At 45.4% G+C, this 19,307-nt stretch overlaps 1 protein-coding gene across 2 annotated transcripts; it reads right to left on the bottom strand.

The window, feature by feature from the left end:
• Positions 1-8,352: 8,352 nt before the first annotated feature.
• On the bottom strand, positions 8,353-18,734 carry BNIP3 (BCL2 interacting protein 3). Of its 2 annotated transcripts, XM_050899361.1 has the most exons (7): positions 18,652-18,734; positions 15,521-15,562; positions 15,379-15,490; positions 14,139-14,223; positions 11,344-11,450; positions 11,087-11,236; positions 8,353-9,350 (listed from the first exon to the last, which is right to left on the bottom strand). In XM_050899361.1, the coding sequence occupies exons 1-7, from the start codon at positions 18,686-18,688 to the stop codon at positions 9,299-9,301; spliced, it is 585 nt and encodes a 194-aa protein (XP_050755318.1). In that variant the 5' UTR covers positions 18,689-18,734; the 3' UTR covers positions 8,353-9,298. The 2 variants fall into 2 exon arrangements, with proteins under 2 accessions (XP_050755318.1, XP_050755317.1); XM_050899360.1 differs by having other exon boundaries at positions 15,379-15,562.
• Between the last annotated feature and the right edge of the window lie 573 nt (positions 18,735-19,307).

Raw genomic sequence — 19,307 nt, 5'->3', positions numbered from 1 at the left:
TGTATTATGATTACTGAATCAGATCTGCGTAAGCAAGAGCAAAATGTCTCCGTTGTTACCCTCCCGATTAATGTCCATAGAGTGCCACTCTTGTTCACAGTAAGCTAGTAAGTACAACTAACTTTGAGGTTCTACAAATAAAGTTTAAATTAAAAAAAAAAATCTTATACTGTATATTGGTTGTGACACTATTTGAAAATCTTGAAATGCGGAACTTCTGGGTCACTAAAGCGTTAGATTTGACCTCGTTCCTAAAATACCTAATAGAGCTAATGCAATGGGATTGTACATACTTGTTCAATTATTTTGACCAAAAAGTTTAATAAATTTTAAATGTTTACCTGGACTTGCTCTGTGTATTTTGACAACTTTTTCTTCCGTTTGTGAGATAATTGGCTAAATGAGCCGCCCTGAAGATTGTTTGTATTTCCATTTTAAATGGTTAGTTTTTGAATGGTCATACCTCTAACTGGGAACGCTGTCTGTTGATATTCAGTGAATATATTAGTGCTGTCTATTTTTGATCTATTTTTTCAGCAAATGTAAGCGGAATATGAGGAAAAAGAAAAAGCATATGATGAAATCTTCTATTATATAAAACATGATTTGCTTGTACCACTTTCAATTAAATAGTTTTTGATGATTCATGAAATTTTTTTTTATCATTTCATTTTACCTAAGAACAGATTTTATTGTCAATCCGATAAAATTACTGTTTTTTCAGATATTTGCCCAAAACCACCCTTCTGTGACTTCTGGGACCGGTTCAAGAGCATTGCGCTGCTCGGGCTCGCGCTACCCGGAACAGTTACCGCGCCGGGAGCCGGAACGTCTCCGGGGTCCGGCGCAGCGTGAGGCGGGCAGTGCTCGGGGCATTGCCTCGGAGAGCCGGGCCCCTGCCCGCGCGTCCCGACGGGCCGCGAGCTGCCTGCCAAGTACCCGGCCACTGTTCTGCAGGTATTTCCTAACGGCGAGGCAACTTCAGGCCTCGAGTTGCTCTTGAGGAAATAACTGGAGGAGCAGGAGTTGTCTGTGCTAGAAATTAAGAGGTAAGGTTTTGGAAACCTGTTTTTTTTTAAACGGTTACTTGTTTTGGAATGATGAATCCTTAATGCGCGGTTAAGTAGGGCTGAAGCGAACATTGCTTATCGAAGACAAGTTTCTGTAAACCGGGGAGAGAGTTTTGTACGTAATCCCCGCTTCACAAGGCTTGTGCGCGTGTTTTAAATTGCCAGCGGAGCTGTTCTTCAGTGAGCAGAAAGTAGGCATCGGTGATAACGGTAATCACCGGTTCGTGACAAAAACGTATTGGGAGAAGATGAACCTGCTGCTTCCCCTCGGGGATGGGTTTGGAAATTGCAGGAAAGGGGCTTAAGATTAAGCTCTGAATTCCATTGTCATTTTACACTGAGCACAAACACGCACGGACTGAGAGACTCGGACTTCCTCAGGGAAATGCCAGAGTGGCTCCAGAAAAAAACCACGTTGGCGAGGTGAAGAAAGAAGCGTGGGCGTGTGTACAAATACAGCCCTGGGGCTGTGCCGAGGGCTGGGGGTCGGCGTTGACGCACAGCACTTTCTGAAAAGCAGGACCTGGCGCGGGCGTCCGGGCACCCGCTCCTGCCCCTGCGCTCCCTCCTGCTCCTTCGGGGCGCGGGCTGAGGGTGCTGAGGGTGCTGCGCGTGGCGGAAGGACAGCTGAAATGCGTTGTACAACCTGATGAAACGAAACGTGCTTCCTGAGAGTTCAGGCCCTTAATTTGTACTTCCAGTTTCCCGGGGAAAGGAGATGAGGAGGGGGTTGAGAGGAGCCATCGGCAGGGAAGGAGCTGGAGCCCAGCTCGGCACGGGCGAGCTCCAGGCTCACCCCGGCTGGAGAACAGCGGCGATGGTGAACGTGAGCTGCACGGGGCCCGGCTGTGGGTGGCCTGTGATTTCTCCTGCGAGATGGCCGTCCTTCAGACTGATGTGCTGCTTCATGTGTTACGTGCTGGAACACTGTTTTTAGGCTCAAAAGTCAGTGAAATTGTTTCTATCAAGCTTTTAACCAAAGGTCCTTGTTTCGTACCCTGCCCAAAGGCTGTATCTAGAAATGAAGTAACCTTCCGGGCTCCCTGGCAGGCATGCAAGGACTTTCCCATGGAACTGCCCTCTCCTGGAATTACAGAAGCGGGGTGAGCAATATTTTCCTATGCCCGTGATTACCCCTGCATCACCAAATAGAACCTGGCGTGGTGGGTTTGGGGTTTTTTTCTCTCTCGAACAGTTTCCATCTCCTGGCTGTCCCAGCGGCTCTGGCAGCAGCTCTCTGGAGGCCGGTGTTTGGGCCGGGGGATGATCCCCCATCTCCACGGCTGGGACCTGGGAAGACGAGCAAGCATCACCCTGTGAGCAGGAATTCATAACCCGGCAGGCGCCAGGTATCCAGCTGTGTTGGCGGCCGGCAGTCCGGAGCAGGAGCCCCAGCCCTCCAAATTCACCACACGTACCTCAGGTGAACGTTTAGGGAACTAAAATGCAGTGACATGGCTGCTGCCGGATCCCTCCCCTCGCAGAGGGCACGGGAGCCAGCAAGGGGCTTACGCCGGAGGGGCGACGGGGAAAGGGAGGGCCGGTCATCAGACTGCTCAGCGTGATGCAAACGTATTCGTCAGCTGTAGGTAAAATACTTGGGGCTTTGTTGTCTTGTTCTTTGCATCCAGGGTTTTTAATAGGTAGAAAGGGCCCCGTGCTAATCAGGTGGGGTGAGAGGAACCAGCCTGACTCTTCCCTGGTCCGAGCAATGGTGACCCGGTGCCCGAGCCGCTCCGAAGAGCGAGCTGTAACTCGGAGCAAGCACGTGTGCGGCAATTCCCCGAGGCCGAGCGCTGGGCAGTGCGTGGACACGCAGGTGGCTGCAGCCGTCGCTGTCCCATTTAACTCACTTTTGACGTAAAGGTCTTTTCCTGCCTTACGCCAAATTTGATCCAAACTCCGGTGGCGCTTACTAAACTGGTGGTAAGAAGCTATGTTAAGCCTTGATGAGCATGAATTTCACAGGCACATCTGAGCAGACAAGCGTCTGCGTTGGGCTGAGCTTCTAACAGGGAAAGCACTGAGGTCCCCTGTGGTGGGGACGCTGCTGGAGGAGGCGGCTCTTGTGCTGTGGAGCTCTCCCTGGGCTGGGAGTCTGTGCCACTCTGGGCAGCGTTCATAAGTGGCTCCTGGAAGTAAACCTCCTCCTCCTCCTCCTCCTCCTCCTCCTCCATGCAAACACAGCGTGTGAGGAGCCTGCAGAGAGAACAGAAGCTGGTTTTGCAGCCCATCCCCTCTGTTGTAGCATCCTTGATAGCTTCAGTCTTAGAGCTCAGCTTCTCTCTTTACCGTCGCTGACTCCTGATGGTGGCCCTTGTACGCTGAGCTCACCCAGACACTGGCCTTCCTCACGGTGTCCTCTGCAGTTATAAATGGCATGTGTAACGCATCCCGTGTCCCCAGAGCCATCAGCTTGGCCTCTGACTCTGCTCCTTGCTGCTGAGGATTGCTTTCCGCTAGTGAAGCAAAGCACGCTGAAATGCAAAGCTTTAAACCTAGGTAGAGAAAATGCTTTAGGACTGCAACAAACTGATTGCTGCTCTGGAGCAGGAACGGGCTTCTGCTGTGTGCCTTGAGAGCCGTTGGTGATAGCTCACATGGGACTTTAGAAAATGCTGGGATCCATAATAATTCTCTCATGACTTTTAATATTTGGTAGGTTTTTCATGCCACAATTTCACTGACCGTATTTCTTGCGCAAAAGTACGCAAGCCTTCAGCGTGCCCTGCGCCGGCTGCCGCTGGCATGAGCTTGCCAAGCCTGAAGGCACTAAAACAGACCATGACAGGCTCAGCGTTGCATAGGGCTGGCTGCCTCCCGCAAGGCTGTGCGCTGGCTGAAGCTCTGTGCCGCCCCAACGGCATCTGCGCCCTTAGGAAATATTTCACCTTCCCGACCTCCATCCTGTGTGAACTGTCTTTCCAGTGAGATCCCCCCGCCGCCCCTTTCCCAGCCCCTGTGGCCACGAGGGCTGGTGGCAGCTGAGGTGACACGAGCCCGGGCAGCCGCAGGACGCGCCAGCTCAGCGCATCGGAGACGCAGCCAAGCCATTGCCCGTGCAAGCTGGAGAAGCGGCTCCGCGGCCGCCCTCGGCGTTGGAGGGCGACGGAGCTTCTCGGCCTCTCCAAGCTCTGGTGAATCGAGGCTCCCAAAGCCACGTGCTCCGACACCGACTTCCCAAGGGTGCTTGTTTCCCGCGTCCCGCCCGGGCAGGGTCCCAGCAGACGGCTCCTGCCGACGAAGGCAGCGTGGCGGACCCGCAGGTGCCCGAGGAGCGATGCTGTGCCAGCCCAGGCTTCCTTCCCCGTGCCTGCCGCTGGTGTCCTCCCGTCTGTCCTTCGGGCCGGGTCTGCCCGCGGAGGGGGGACCCTGGCAGAGGGGACCCTCGCCAGCCCCTAGCTGAGCCCCAGGGAGGCGGAGGGAGCGGCGCCGGCACCTTGGGTCCGTGGCTGGAAGCACAACTGGGAATGAGGTTCGTTAAACGAGTTATAACGAGTTACACTCATTTTTTCTCATTATTTCTAAAGAAATAACTCGCTCATTATTTCTAAAGAAATAAAGTTCCTTCGACTGGACTTAAAATGCTATTTTATTTATGCCATGACTTTTTTTTTTCTTTAAGAAAATAAGTTTACTTGCAAAATTGACTGAATTTTCCATTTCCTCTGGCATGAAGTGTGAGGATCAAACAGCTTGAAGTCTTCAGTGCAAATTTTGTCAATATCTAGCATGTTAAGGCAGTTCTAGGCCATTTCTTTTAGTATTTATATTTCTTTTGGATTGCTTGTCCACTGGTTCCACGGCTTTGGAGAAGCCTGTGAACTTTAAAGCTGTTTTAAAAAATTGATAACTGTGAAATTTGTATGAGGCATCTATTACAGAAGTCAATGCTGAAAACGCCTAGGCAACAGGCCAACATTTGACCATAGAAAACTGATGTAGCTCTGTAAGAATGCCTTGACCAATAATTGGATAATGATGTCAAATATTTTGCTAGTTTAATGGCACCATGATGACTAGGGTTGTTTTTTTTTAATTAAATTTGCTTCTTTCAATCATATTAAAAATAATTATTATGTAGACACCAGTTCGGCTTGGATCAGGGCAGCCTAAGAAGTTGCTGCTATAAACACAAACCCCTGAGACGACAGACGTTGACCGCCTGATGATTCTTTTTGGAGTTTCACACATAGTTTTTTCTGAAATGGGTAATCGTCACCTTGGGCATGGCATAGAAATATGGTGGATAGTGGGCCGAATATGAGGCTTTTCTGAATGATGATCCTAAAACCGTGGGTAAGCAGAGTGCTGATGGCTGTATGACACTTGCGTAAGTCAGCGCTCCAGCGCCCGAGTACAGCATTCACATCCCTGAGCACACCTCGCTGCTGCCTTCCTGATGAAATAGCGAGTCACGGTCCAGATTATCTACAAAACAAGTATCTGTATTTATGACCTTCAGCTTTCTGGAATAACTGAAAATGGACAAACTATTTCTGCTTGATAGCTTTAGGAAAAGTAGCACACACTAGCACATGCACACCAAAAAAGCTGTTGAAACTATATTCATCCCCTGCAGGATCAAGGACGTAGGATCAGATTCTCAGAGATAATTATGCATGTAATTCTAATTAAAATCAATGTAAATTAAGAATGAGTAAGAATGAAATGTGTAGCTACCTCTAAAATCCTCATTCACTCTGCCTAAGCTGAAAAGTAAGTTGACCGTCTGCGAATGTTGGTGGAACAAGAGACCGAGATGACTTTTCTGCCGCCTTCCCTCTCCCCGTTCCTGTCTTGCACCGGTTGCTTTCGCTGGCTCCCTCGCTCCAGTTTGACCACAACTGGAGTGAACGTTCAGCGACGAGCGAGGCGTTTCTGGGCTGCGGCGAGCTGCTGCGCAGGGTACCACGCTGCCCGAGGCCCATGCTGCAAGGGCTGACGCCCCTCTGCGTCTCCCCTGCCGGCGTCATCCCAAGGGATGGTGGGGCTGATGGAATAATAACTGAAAGAAAGGACACTAAAACATGAACCGCTTCTTGTTTCAACTCAAAATAGCAATGTAAATTAGAAATGTTTTCTCAGCAGCTGTGACAGGTAATAGAGACGCCACTCGTCAAGGTGCTGGTAATGATAACTATGCAAATAACATGGTGTCAATAGAACTTTTTTTAAATTTTACTACTGTGATCTGTGATAAGTTACATGGGACATGAAAGCGTAACAAGAAGGTTCACGCTGGTGGGACGGCGTTAGTGTGTTGGCCAACGTGACGGTACACTCCGGCTGCTTCGGGTCCCACCTCTGCTTTCCGCATTCAGGTGCCAGCCCCGGCCTGGAGAGCTCCTGCTTCTGCAGGAAGGAACGTTGGCCAGCCTCGGCCTGCAGGAAGGAACATTAGCCGGCCTCGGCTCTGCGGGTCTCCGGGCGGTGCCGCCGCTTAAGCCCAGCGCCATGCAGCCGCTCGCTCACTCCCCTCCCTCCGCCCCAGTGGGGTGGGGAGGAGAATCGAAAACAAGTAGAACCCGTGGGTTGAGATAAGAACTGTTTAATAATTGAAATAAAAAATAAAATATAATAATAATATTGTAATGAAAAGGAAGATAACAAAAAGAGAGTGAAATATAACCCAAGACAGACAAGCGATGCACAATGCAATTGCTCACCACCCGCTGACCGATGCCCAGTCAGTTCCCGAGCCGCGATCCGCCCCTCCTGGCCAACTCCCCCAGTTTGTATACTGGGCATGACGTCATATGGTATGGAATATCCCTTTGGCCAGTTAGGGTCAGCTGTCCTGGCTGTGTTCCCTCCCAGCTTCTTGTGCCCCTCCAGCCTTCCTGCTGGCTGGGCATGAGAGGCTGAAAAATCCTTGACTTAGTATAAACACTACTGAGCAGCAACTAAAACCATCAGTGTGTTATCAACATTATTTTCCTACTAAATCCAAAACACAGCACTGCACCAGCTGCCAGGAAGAAAATTAACTCTGTCCTAGCTGAAACCAGGACAGGCGGTAATCCTGTTCCTGTCCATACAGCATTTCTTTGCTTCTGTTTGAAAAGAACAATGAACCGATGGAGTTCCTTTATTCACAATAGATACTTTCATACAACTACACTGTGCAGTACACAATAGGAGTATTCAAGCAAGTATTAGTTCAGTGTAATTCTAAGATGCCTCTAACAGTTTCTGTGAATCTTCCTTTTTAAAACACCAGTCACAACAGAATTTGAACCCAGGGAACTTCCAATGCAGTCGCTGTATCTTCACTTGCAGTGAAAACAAGAAATACCCAACACACAGGAAAACGGCAAGAACCCCGGTTAAATAAAACATGAATGTGCTCGCAGAATACCCCACTCTACCTGTCACCATTGAAGGAAGGTTGGGGGCGAGGTGTCGGGTAAGTTGTTGGGGTTTTAGCAGTAGTTATAAGGAATCTTTTATTTAAATTTGGATGCAATGGTATAAAAAAAAGTCTTGCTGTTTTAAAGGAGAAGGAAGCAGTTGATCTAACAGTCATTCTGATACCAATGCTTTTAATGCTGTTTCGGTGGAACGCTGAGGTTGAACTCTGCCTGTAGTCAGATTAAAAAAGACTGCATCCAGTGTCACATATGGGAAACATTATTCTGAAATTAAAATCATCCTATAAATGCATTTTTTATTGCACGTACAGAAAATAAAACCCAAACAGATCCTGGTCCTCCCATAAAGGCTGTGTGATGAAATTCATCCAAGGGAGAATTTCCAGTGGCCTCAGCAGGACTGTCCCCCGCAGCAAGGGAAGCACGCCTGTCTCTCCCAGCTTGGGGCCCGCCGGAGCAGGCCAGCGCTCGCCCACACAGCGGCATCCAGTCCCACAGCCGTGGCCGTGGCCCGGGACAGCAGGACCTGGGCTCCGTACGGAATTACAAGGTGCCCACTAACCGCATTTTTACAGGTTCCATCTCGAGGACCGAAGAAAAAGTCAGTACTGGTAAATAAGGACAAAAATAAAGCAGAACGCAAATTTATTTTGAAGTGATGGTAACAGTACAGAGTAGAATAAGTATTTGCAAGTTCAGTGAGTTTCTGTTTACCAAGTGACTTCTACTGACAGCTTAGCCATATTCAAGTTTAAGAATAAGCACTGGAGGTGTTTTCTATAGAAACTTCTTACTTATTTGTCAGTTATGCAAGTAAACAGCGTGAAACTCTTGTTTAAAGACAAAGAAAGAGCCTTGTCGGCCACTTTCAACAATTGTTAGAGAAAAAGGAATGAGAAAACTGAATCTACAAGGAACCTTTTTATTTAAATATATAAAACATGGTATTTGGGCAAACATTCATTTTCTTCTCATTAAATAAGGTAAAATCACTGAATGAAAAGGCATTCCATTAGTAAAAACAAATAAGCAAGCAACCCTTTTTTTAAATTTATACAAGGATGAGGCAAATATAGGATGCAAATTTATTATTTTACAGATAAAAAGACTGAGAAGCAATAGTCTGCAAGTAAATACAACAGAAGGAACTTCCATTAATTGGGGAGTTAAATAAACATCTTTGCACAAGAAGCTATTTATTAGGCACTAAAGTCCAAATTTTAGTTCAGGCTGTTGTGCACCACACTCTGAACTAGTAAAAACTGATGGAAGTTTCCCTCCTGTGCCAATTTCCTCCAGCTGACTGTGCCTCTCAACATTTCACATCCCACACAAACGTGAAAGAGAGCTAAGCAAAATCTACCTAAGGAAGAAACTGCCTCGAGTGAGGTAAAAGCTTCTCTGAATTCCCGTATATGATACATAAGGCCACACCTTGTTTTGGGCTAATCCCTCATTGTCATGATTACAGCAGCAGTGACGAATATTCACATCTATGAAGTACAAAGAAACAGCAGTTTAGATGAATACCTAGCTGAATCACAATTGCTATATTAAAGCTAGGATTGTTTTTAAACATCAAGTTCTTTTAATTTTCAAAGATACTTCACTACAAAGCAACGTAACAGATGTTAATGCATCTGAAACAAGCTCTATGAATTGATCCAGAAGCCTCGATACGATACGTTAGCTTTAGTGTCTCTTTTCCCATTCTTACTAAACTAGGAACACGACATTTACAGAACAAGTACACGCTGATCAGGCAGTCATCGCTAGCTCAGATATTCCTGCTGTTCACCTCCTGTATTCCCAGATGAGTATTTTCTTTGCTTTGAAACTACATTTCAGGTGCCTTTAAAATGTACTGCTTGAGGCTGTGGTCGTAAGGCGTCTTCCAATGTAAATCCTGAGGATCAAGAACATACGGTCAGCGAGTGTTGCACTTCATTTCAAAAAGAATGTACAGCATGCAAGGAACACTTTTGTTCTCATCAGGTTACTAGTCATGTAATTTCCAGCAGGAGCAGCAGTGCCAGCTATAATTAAGCGGGCAAATCAAGTGACTGCTATGAAACGCAGTTTTCAGTTGCTAGCGACTTTGTGCATACCCTTGTCTAGTAACGCTCCCCGAGTTCCAAGACTGAATAATTCTGTGTAAGCTGTTCAGTTTCAGGAACACGAGACTCAGAGATAAGCACGGGGTTAGCAGGAACACACTGCTTCAGGAGGTCTCCAAGTCAGATGCTTTATTACCTTTTTCCTTTTGTTATCTTAAGTTTTTCCATTTGCTGAATACCTCAGAAATTTGTAAACCTCTCATTTTACTGTCATCTTCATGTACTTCTTACTATTTCTCTAGTCTCTGGTATGCTTTCACAGCTGCCCTACATTGCATCTTCTATTCATGTACTTCTTGTAGCTTAAAGAAATTATTATTTTGAAGTGTAACTCTTTCATTGATACTACATTAAGGACTTTCTGAAGATGTTGACTTTGTTACTCTCATTACGGAACTGGAATGATGCAAATTTACAGCAGTGGTGGAAGTGACCAGGAAGAAAGTTAAGTACTTATATCACCAAACTTGTGTTTATTTTGACAGGAAAATTCCTGTCAAATTATGCTTTTATTCTATCTTGTGCAGTTACTCATTTTAATTTTGGAAGGAGTTAAATTAGTTTCATGTTACTTTTACAGTATTATGTGGCTGAGATCTTGATTTTGTACAGGAAGATAACCTGTGCCTTCATCCATCCAAAACGACGCACACCGCAGGGACCACAGACGATTTGGGCTGTCGCTCCTCCCAGTTACTGTAGCTGCGCAGAGTACTCCTCTTCCCCTCGATCTCTTGCATCCCCTCACTCTAACTTTCATAGCCTCGATAAGGCTCAGGATTTACGGAAGGGAGCGAGCAGAGAGCGAGCAGGACCAGAGCTAACGGCACGTTCCTTGGAAAACAGGCGTCACCCCAGAACTTGTCCCGCTTCTCCCCTAAGCCCTCCCGTGCGGCACAGCGTACCCTGATGGGAGAGCGGCCAGACGTGCCTGGATTCCCAGCGTTCTTCGCTGATACCAGGGAATCTGCCATGCTTAGGCACAGGCAACCTCTGATCCTGACTAAAAGGCATTTAATCTCTTCCCTTTAGTCTGTGTCCTGTCGCTTGTTTTTAAAGAAGGATCATCTAACCCCTGAATCATCTAAAGAAAACCAATTCCTGTTTTGTTTGGTGTCCCCTGTCCCTCTCAGGTGTCAGTGGAATTTCACAATATATTAAATAGCAGCTTTCTCCTTTGCAATTAGTTGTGAGATTAAAAGTCATATCTTCAATGGAACCAAGTATTGTGTAAGTATAACTACAGTTCACACATATAACTCTTAATTTCACTGCCCCTTAATTATTTTGAAAAATTCTCAACTAGCGAGAAAAGCAGAAAAGGAAAACTTGATACATTCAGCAATACCACAAGCAGACAAGTAGAAAGCACTTCCTGAATAACTATCTGTCCCCCTTCTATGGAGAAAAGTGTACTACTCATCTTTCAGACAAAGAGGGAATTGGGAGTCAGAATCAGGCCTCAGAGAGCACAGGTAAAAAAGTCTACCTTTCTTTTCTTTTTTTTTATTAAATTGAAACTTACCCTAGTCCAATGGCAAGCAAATGAGAAAGAAGCAGAGATGGAAGAAAAACCTTCAAAAATTCCGCTGAGAATATCCCCCCTTTCTTCATTACACTGGTATTTCTCATGCTGAGAGTAGCCGTGCGCCTGGGATGTTTAAGAAGGAATTCCCTAGTTTTGAGGAAGAAAACACAGTCACAGCATTAACAGAAAGGTATTTAGACTTGTGGAATTAAAAGCTGCATCCGAGTTCGTCCAGAACCACTGACAGCACTCACTTTGGTGGGATGTTCTCCGGCCTGCTGGACCAATCCCATATCCAATCTGCATTCTTCTTCAGGAGCCTTTCTACTTCTTTCCTCCTTTCAAGAAAATCTTCTTCAGACTAAAACAAAGAGCCATTATCAAGCAGTACTCACAACTACGACAGGTAGGAAGTTAGCACTGCAAAACAAAGCTCCTGTTCTGCATCTAAGACCATATGCTAGACTGTCTCTGAAGCTCACTTCTCCCATCTCTACCCACTGTGGACTCTCCATGTCACTTGTACTGAAGTATTTAGATCCTAGATAAAGACAGGGGGAGGAGGGAGATCTGTCTTCAGAGCAGGGTGTGAACGGAAAAGACCATATCCTGTATCCATATCCCATGTTTGCCTAAGTAAAGACTACCCTGGAAATAAAATGCCAGAGCCCTGCATTTAATCCTTACACACAGGATCTGAAAATATCTCCAGTTCACACATCTGACTGACATTTGGCAGAAGAAACTGCATTCAAAACTGGATGGATATCATACTTATCTGAAGATCCTTGATCAACCTAATATAAGCCAAGTGAAACTAATTCTAGACTCGTAAAGCTACCTGGCTTTTGGGCCAGTATTGGGAATACAGGTGAAGTGAGCCCAGGTCTATCCGTGCAGAAAAACCACCCCAAACAAACAGTGGCTTTGTTTTCAAGTGAATTACAGCATAAATGTTGAGGAAGAATACAGTTTCTTGCTTAATACACGTGCATCAAATGGAGCCAAGGTCTTCTGATAAAAATAGTATCCGATCATAGAATTAAAATAGCTATATATGCACACATGCACACTTAAGAATGGAAATAAAATTGTCCAGGCAACTTCAATTCTGATGGTTTTCTAACTTGATTATTTGTTCTCAAAGTCTAAATAACAATCTTTAAACATACAAAGGGCTTTCTGGAAATATAAAATAAAAATAATTAATTTCCAGTAACGTATTTAGCTAACCTAAAGGTGGTAATTCATTCAGCTAGATTCCTGCAGGAGTTGTAGAGATGATGGGGAGAGTTTCAGATAAAGGAAGAGGCAATGGGACAAAGCACATTTCATGTAATTTTGACAACTGATTGTATCTATGTATTATTGATACAGCTGTATAACTCAGAAACTGTATGAAGTTGAAACCCCACAAGGTTAAATACTGTACAAACAGCGAACACATAGACTTTGTTTTAAAAAATTTGTAACACAGGGTAGAAAAAGATAATCCATGAACTAATACAGACAGCTAAGGAAATCAAGGGGACCCCGAGATGATAATACCCAGCACACACCCAGCTACAGATGATAAACAATAGTAATTGAAAAAGGGAAGCGATGGAAGGAATCAGTTTTTTTGAAGTAAAACACAAGGGTCCTGAGTTCTTACTAGAATTAAAGAAATAACACTGCACATTGGAGCGTGAGTAACTGTTAGCGCTGGTAACTTTTGCCAGTTTATCATACATTGCTATTTCTTTTCATGCAGAGGCCCCAAGTGAAGTATAATCTTGATTTCTAATTGCCAACTGCTAACCCTGTAAAAGTTAGTCACAGGCACAGAATATACTTCAATTTAATGAGAAAATAGTGTCTCTCCGGACGTAAACAGTGCAGGGAAAGTGATTTACCCAAGATAATACAGCAAGTCTTTGGAAGAGCAGAAGAATTTACTTAAATACTTTTAATACTTCACTCCTCAAAATGTTTTGTAAGTAATTTTTTTTCATATTAAAGCTAGTATCTAATTACAGTGAAACTTAAGATTTTAGCCTGTCATCATGCAACAAGCTATATATTGATAAAACGTGGTTAATATACAGTATCCTTTTTCCCCACTCTTTTCTCAAATGTATTTACTAATTTTCTTTGCAAGTATGTAAGCAAATGTACAAAATGAAATGAGAAAGAACAGTGCGTTTTTCAAAGCAGCATGTAGAAATGTTAAGTACTCGTTAAAACGAAATGGAATCATAAAGCTATGGCAGTGGTCTGAAAAATGTATGTTATTGGCTGTCACATTTAAGTGACCCTAGAAACTCTTGCTGCTGTCAAATTCACTTTTTAAATTCATAATGCACCGGTGGTAGTGCATTTAAATAAAATTTCATTGTGGGGGGATGCATGAAATGTACCAAACTGACAGTCAGTGGAGAAGAGGCAACTTCTGCATGCTAAGTTATCCACAGAACATTAATGTTCACCTATATAGCCATGTATATACCCACCCTATTGATGTGTTTCCTATACATCTTAATGTAAAATCCGATTATCTCACAATCTGTTAGACTTACATCACAATCGACCCACTGAGTAGAGAAGAATAATGCCCACTTCACAGGACAAAAGAAACCATGATAGAGAACACATCTCAGGATCACCAGAAGCTGGAGGCTTAGCAAGGTGCTGACTCCAGCTCTCTGGAATTCTAGACTAGTGGTCGTCATCTGGATTATCTTTTTTCCTAAAAGCTACTTGTAGGATCTGAACGTTGGCCTTTTCAACTTGTGGCTGGAAGGAGGCATTTGAGAACGCAGCCATTTTAAAAGACAATAGATGAGGGCACCTAAATCCTTCGGAAAAATCTCACGTTACAGATTAACAAAAAAAAAAAATCCATACAAGTCAGATACAAATACACAAAGCCTGATTCTGCAAAGGTTATTCTAAGTTACTGAGTTATTTAAGCTTCTACATTAGCAGCTTCACCTCTTATTTCCTAATGCTGGTTTTCAAACAATGAGAGTAAGAAATTCTTTCTCCCAAACCAAGATGAGATTTTTACCTGAAAGCTATTCTTTTCTCCGCTGCTGTGACTCTCTATTTCCAAAGCTCTGTGACTGTCCTGAGGTGTCTGGGAACGAGGAGGGCTTGATAAAAAGAGAACCACAAGTAAGAAAAAAAAAATCAATAAATTTTTTATGACATTGTTTATGTTATGCACTAAAAGCTAGTCAATGAAGCTTATATGCACAGTTCTCCTGAAGAGCTATAGTGCCCTGACCATAACTTAAGAGATTAATCTGTCAATGGGTGACATAATCCAGCCATCATATTCAATTAATCTTTGATTTTTCTAACAATCTGCCAAGAAGCTTGCTGCACAGAGCTGTTTTTCAGCAGTGCAGAGATATGCCTGTGAGGCTGTATGATTTGGCCCATGTTACTTACTAAATAACAATGGGCAGCAAATGATGAATAAAAGTGGGGTTTGGTTTGAATTCAAACTAGCCAGTAAGACTAGGAAGTTCTGTCTATTCCTGTCATCCTACTGTCTATTTTGAGTCCTGTCGTTACTTTTTTTTTTTAAATAAACTTTATGCTGCAGACTTCACAGCCCATCAAAATCAAATAAATGAACTAACAACACTGACTGACAATTTGCATCAGATTAAGTTGTTTTGTTGTGTTACACTCCTAGAAATCTGTTATGTTTTGTAAACTAGACACAGGACAATTCTTTAGCAATTACCTAAGAACTATTAACTGATGTACCTCATTACAAAACACAAGTTGTTTTTTATCACCTTTCTCTGACATTCCTGTTCCAGGCAGCAGTGTTAGTAGCGCTATATGCTCTTAAGAGCAGCGCTGACGCTGCTTGCACAAGGTCTAATCCTTTAGAATGACAGCCACACACGGCTCCGGAGTATTTTATTTACTAGAACAAGGCTGCTGCCTGTACACAACCAGCACACCCATGGGAAGTTCAGCTGCTGCTGCTGGACTTCTCTGTCAGGATACACCAAAACCCCAAGATGGCATCTTCATGAGATGTGAGAAGTTTTCTAGAGTCCCCTGTAACTTTTCTGGTTTCAGGACACGCTTCTACCCAAGCATTACTCTAGTATTTAAATACCAATCTTTTAAATATGAAATTTTCCTATCTCTTCCTCTCTACATGTGCGTACATAAATACACACACGTATATAAGCATTTCTGTATTTGTCTTTGCCTCTTGTGCATACAAATGGCTTTGGGTAATAGCGACCTTTACTTTGCTCACAATAAAGCATTTTGTTTACCTGTCGCAACGTGAACTTCCTCTTGAACTGCTTCTTCCAGATTCGTGTTGAGCATCAAGGAGTATTTTCTCCATGTCACCATTGTGAATGGAAACAGAGGCTGGTACTTGTTCTTGGCTCGTCGGAGTGACAGTGTTTCCACTGCCATTTCCATTACTGCTGAAGTGGAGTTCTACCCAGGAACCTGCTCAGCATAATTGAAAACAGAACCAGAATAAACCAAGTGGTTTTGCGTAAAAGGCATGTAAAATACGAGACTGTTGATCCTCCCCAGCATGACATTACAGTATGACATGCAGAAGTACTAGCATTGACATCTCGGCTAATAAACATGATGAAATGCCAAAATGCGGGGGCACTTTTGTTAGCGAGCTGGAAAGTCTCACAGAACTGAAAAGAAGCTGGTCAGTACATTGTGTCTCTTTCTGCAGCTGAAGCTCTCTCATTTCCGGATATGTTTAATTTTTATTGTTCAACCTAACTGGTAGCCAAATAAAATAATCTCAAGGACTTTCTCTGCCAAAGTTCTTTTACTCATTTATTGAAAATACTTCAGGCTTAAGAATCCAGTAACTGTGTTTTGTTTAGCCTTTTTTCAGTGAGCATTTTTAGGTGTTACTGTTAAGCAATAGAGGATATGTGGCAATGACTAGATCATGTGTTCGCTACTTGCAGTATATTTAACACGGACAGTCACATGTTGCTTTGTTTTTTTAAGAGTGTGCTGAATAACAACTCTCTTCTGGGCTAGCAGTAACCAATGCACAGAAGGACCTGTACCTGTCGTCTCATTTATAAATCAGCTCAAGGGACAGATAATATTTGAATTATAAAAATGTCAGTGGAATTTACCTATGTAACATGTTTATGTGTTACAGCAGAAGTAGATAGATGTATTGTGCCCATCCTAGAACACTTTACAGGAAATATAAAGGTAAGTACAGGAGAAAGAGGGCAGGTGAAAGCCCCTGAATTCTGGTGAGCACAGCAGAAAGGATGTCTAAGGCATAAGCAGGGAAAGGGAGAGACACAGACGGTGGTGGCTGGACCGTTCCTGCTCCAGAGGAAGAGAGGCTGGGGCAGAGCTCAGGAAGTAAGCCACGTTCAAGAGAACAGCAGAAGGAATAAAGGAGCAGTTTTAAAGGTATGCAGAAGGGCAGAAGCCAATGCAGACATCTAGTGTGAAACAGAAACATCAAATGAAGATAGATATTCTGGTTGTGAAGAGATTGAAGGTTCGTAAGTTAAATGAAAACAGCAAAAAGCCAAACTGCTTAATCTGCATTAACAACATTACTATCTCTCTTTTTAGAAAGAGAGATGACCACAAAAATCTTTTGAATGGAAACATACTGGGTTACCAAGTTTTGAAGAAACATTTTTCTGGATAGCCTCTTTTACTTCACAACTGTTTTGATGGTTTGGTTTGTTTGTGGTTTTTTTTCCCCTCCATGTGACCATATGTGGTATGTGTGTCTGGGTATGTGTTTATACCCAGACAAACTTTTCCCTACTCTTTCCCCGAAAATTTATGAAAGCCCAAGTTGTTACCAAAGAACGATCACAACCACTGAGGTTTAAATTAAGATAGTGTCCAGCTGGAGCTCTGGCTCTAACTACCTTGAGAGTATCAGCTAGCTCCTAGTCTACCTGTCCTTGCTCCTCACCACACCCCACCTCAGCTTCTGCTCCTCTACTTATAAAAGCAGAACAACTCCATGCTGTGTGGACTGCGCTACGATGATTTGTATACATGGTCATAAACTATTTTCTCCTGTAAAGATGTGTGCTATTTGAGGCACGCTCACATTTCGACAATCATCAGCACCACAGGCAAACATAACTGCTTCATACAGCAAACTAACACTACCTACTGAAATCCTCCTGGATACAGCACAGTGAATGCATGATAAAACATGTAGAAGATTAAGATTATACCAGAAGGATCACAGCACACGTGTCATACACATTTCCTTTTTTTTTTTCTTTTAGACACTCTTGAGAGTAAGGTTGTGCTAGTGCACTAGGAATGTACTAGTTATATTATCATTTAAAGATAAAAGAGCCTGTATTTTTGTGAAGTTGGAAATATAAACAGATAAAAGCATGCAGAATGTGGCAATGCAAACTGAACAGACTGAGTCATGGGGAAGGATTTTGAAGAGAATGATCTTATACGATATTCCAGCCCAGGATGCATACTGTGGCAGTACAGATTAACATTAAAAAAAGTACTCAGTCAGCTCTGGAAATCTTAATTTCTTAATATATGGCTTTCAAAACTGGAAACAAAAAAGCAAAATTCCACGGAAAGATGAGAATGTCTCCTTAAATTGCTAAAATCACCGTGCAAATCACACCATTTAATATGTAGTTGCACACAGATCTTTCACTTGCAAGGTAAATTTGCTTCCGACTTTTGCTAAAGGCATGATACATGCAGTTGACCCTGATCTCTCCTCAAAGGCATATCCCAAACTGTCCACAGACGGTTGCTTTTGATGAGGAAGGATTTATACTTAGCACAGTGCATAGATCTCATGAGGATCTAAGTTAACCTAGCCATGCTCGGCTAGTTCAGCTACACAACCGAGGTATCACGGCTTTTTACATTTGACCTGTTCTTCCACCTGAGTCTTCATTTCTCTGCGTTATTAGCAAGCTCTGTAGACGGTTTAATGAGCAATTACCGGCAGGCTGCTGCACGGTCACAGACTAACGGCACATAACGGCGCACACGGGCTGAACGGGCACACGCTACCCCGCGGCAGAGGTACCGGCGCGGGGGGGGAGCAGCACCTCAGGTCTCGCCTGCCCGCTCCGAGCAGGGACCGGCAGCTGAGCGTCCCCCAGGCCCGTCCCCGCCGACGGACGCAGGGCCCGAGCAGCGAGCCCCTCGGGGTTGCTCAAACACACCAAGGCAGGAGCGCTTCTGGCGCCTTAATGGCCGCAAGACGCTGCCCCGCGGTTTCCCCCTCCGCAACGCTCCCGGGCGGAGGCCGGGGCCGGGCAGCGAGGTGAAACCCGACCGCCCCGAAGCGCCCGTGCTCAGGCAGCGGCGGCAGAAGCACCGCCCGGCCTCCAGGCAGGCCCGGGGCGGCGGCGGCCCGACCGACCGGCCGCCTCAGCGCCGCGCCTCCCCTGAGGGCGGCACCGCCCGCGGCCGCGCAGGCCGGCGAGCACCGGGGGAGGGAAAGAGGGAGACGGGACACCGCCACGGCCCGCGGCGCCCCCCGGGCCCGGCCTCCCCTGGAAGCGGCCGCCGGCCCTTACCCTGCAAGTTCTCCTCCTGCGGGCTGAGCCGCGACATGGCGCGGCCTCCGCTCCTCGGCCGCCGCGGCGGAAGCGACGGGCCGGGCCGGAGCGCTGCGGACGCGGCAGAACACACACACACACACACTGACCGCCGCCGGCCTCCGCTGCTGTGGACGGAGCCGCCGTGACGTCAGCGGACGCCCCGTTCGCATTGGCCGCCGCCGCGGGGCGAGGGGGCGGTGGGGGCGGAGTCAGAGTCAGGCGGGTCGCGCGCTCCCTTAGGCTCCCTCAGGCCGCCATCACGGCGGGCGTCGTCGGCGAGGGTTAGCGGCGGGTCGGAGGCTTCCGCAAGCTTCCAGGAGCAACCGGAGAGGTGCCGTGCTGGCCTCCGGCCGCAGCCGGGAGAGCCCGAGCTGAAGAACAGGGTGACTTCCTCAGAGAATTCCTCATTTTCCCCACTCCGTACCCACTCAGCGCTGTGCGCGACCCGTATGCTGCGCACCCGCCCGTGTCCTGCAGCACGCTTCCCGCTCGCGTTTGGTAGCTAAATACGGTGCTGCTTACATAAAGTTGCTCAGGGCAAACAGAAAACTGTACTTGGGTTTCAAAGGAAACCATATCTGATTGCAAAAGCACAAGTGCTGGCCTCTAAACCAGTCTCTGATAGCTCTCAA

The sequence above is a fragment of the Gymnogyps californianus genome, chromosome 6, assembly GCF_018139145.2.
Source record: "Gymnogyps californianus isolate 813 chromosome 6, ASM1813914v2, whole genome shotgun sequence".
Lineage (NCBI taxonomy): Eukaryota > Metazoa > Chordata > Aves > Accipitriformes > Cathartidae > Gymnogyps > Gymnogyps californianus.
Note: the sequence above shows the minus strand (reverse complement) of the source record. Positions and strands in the feature narration are given on the sequence as shown.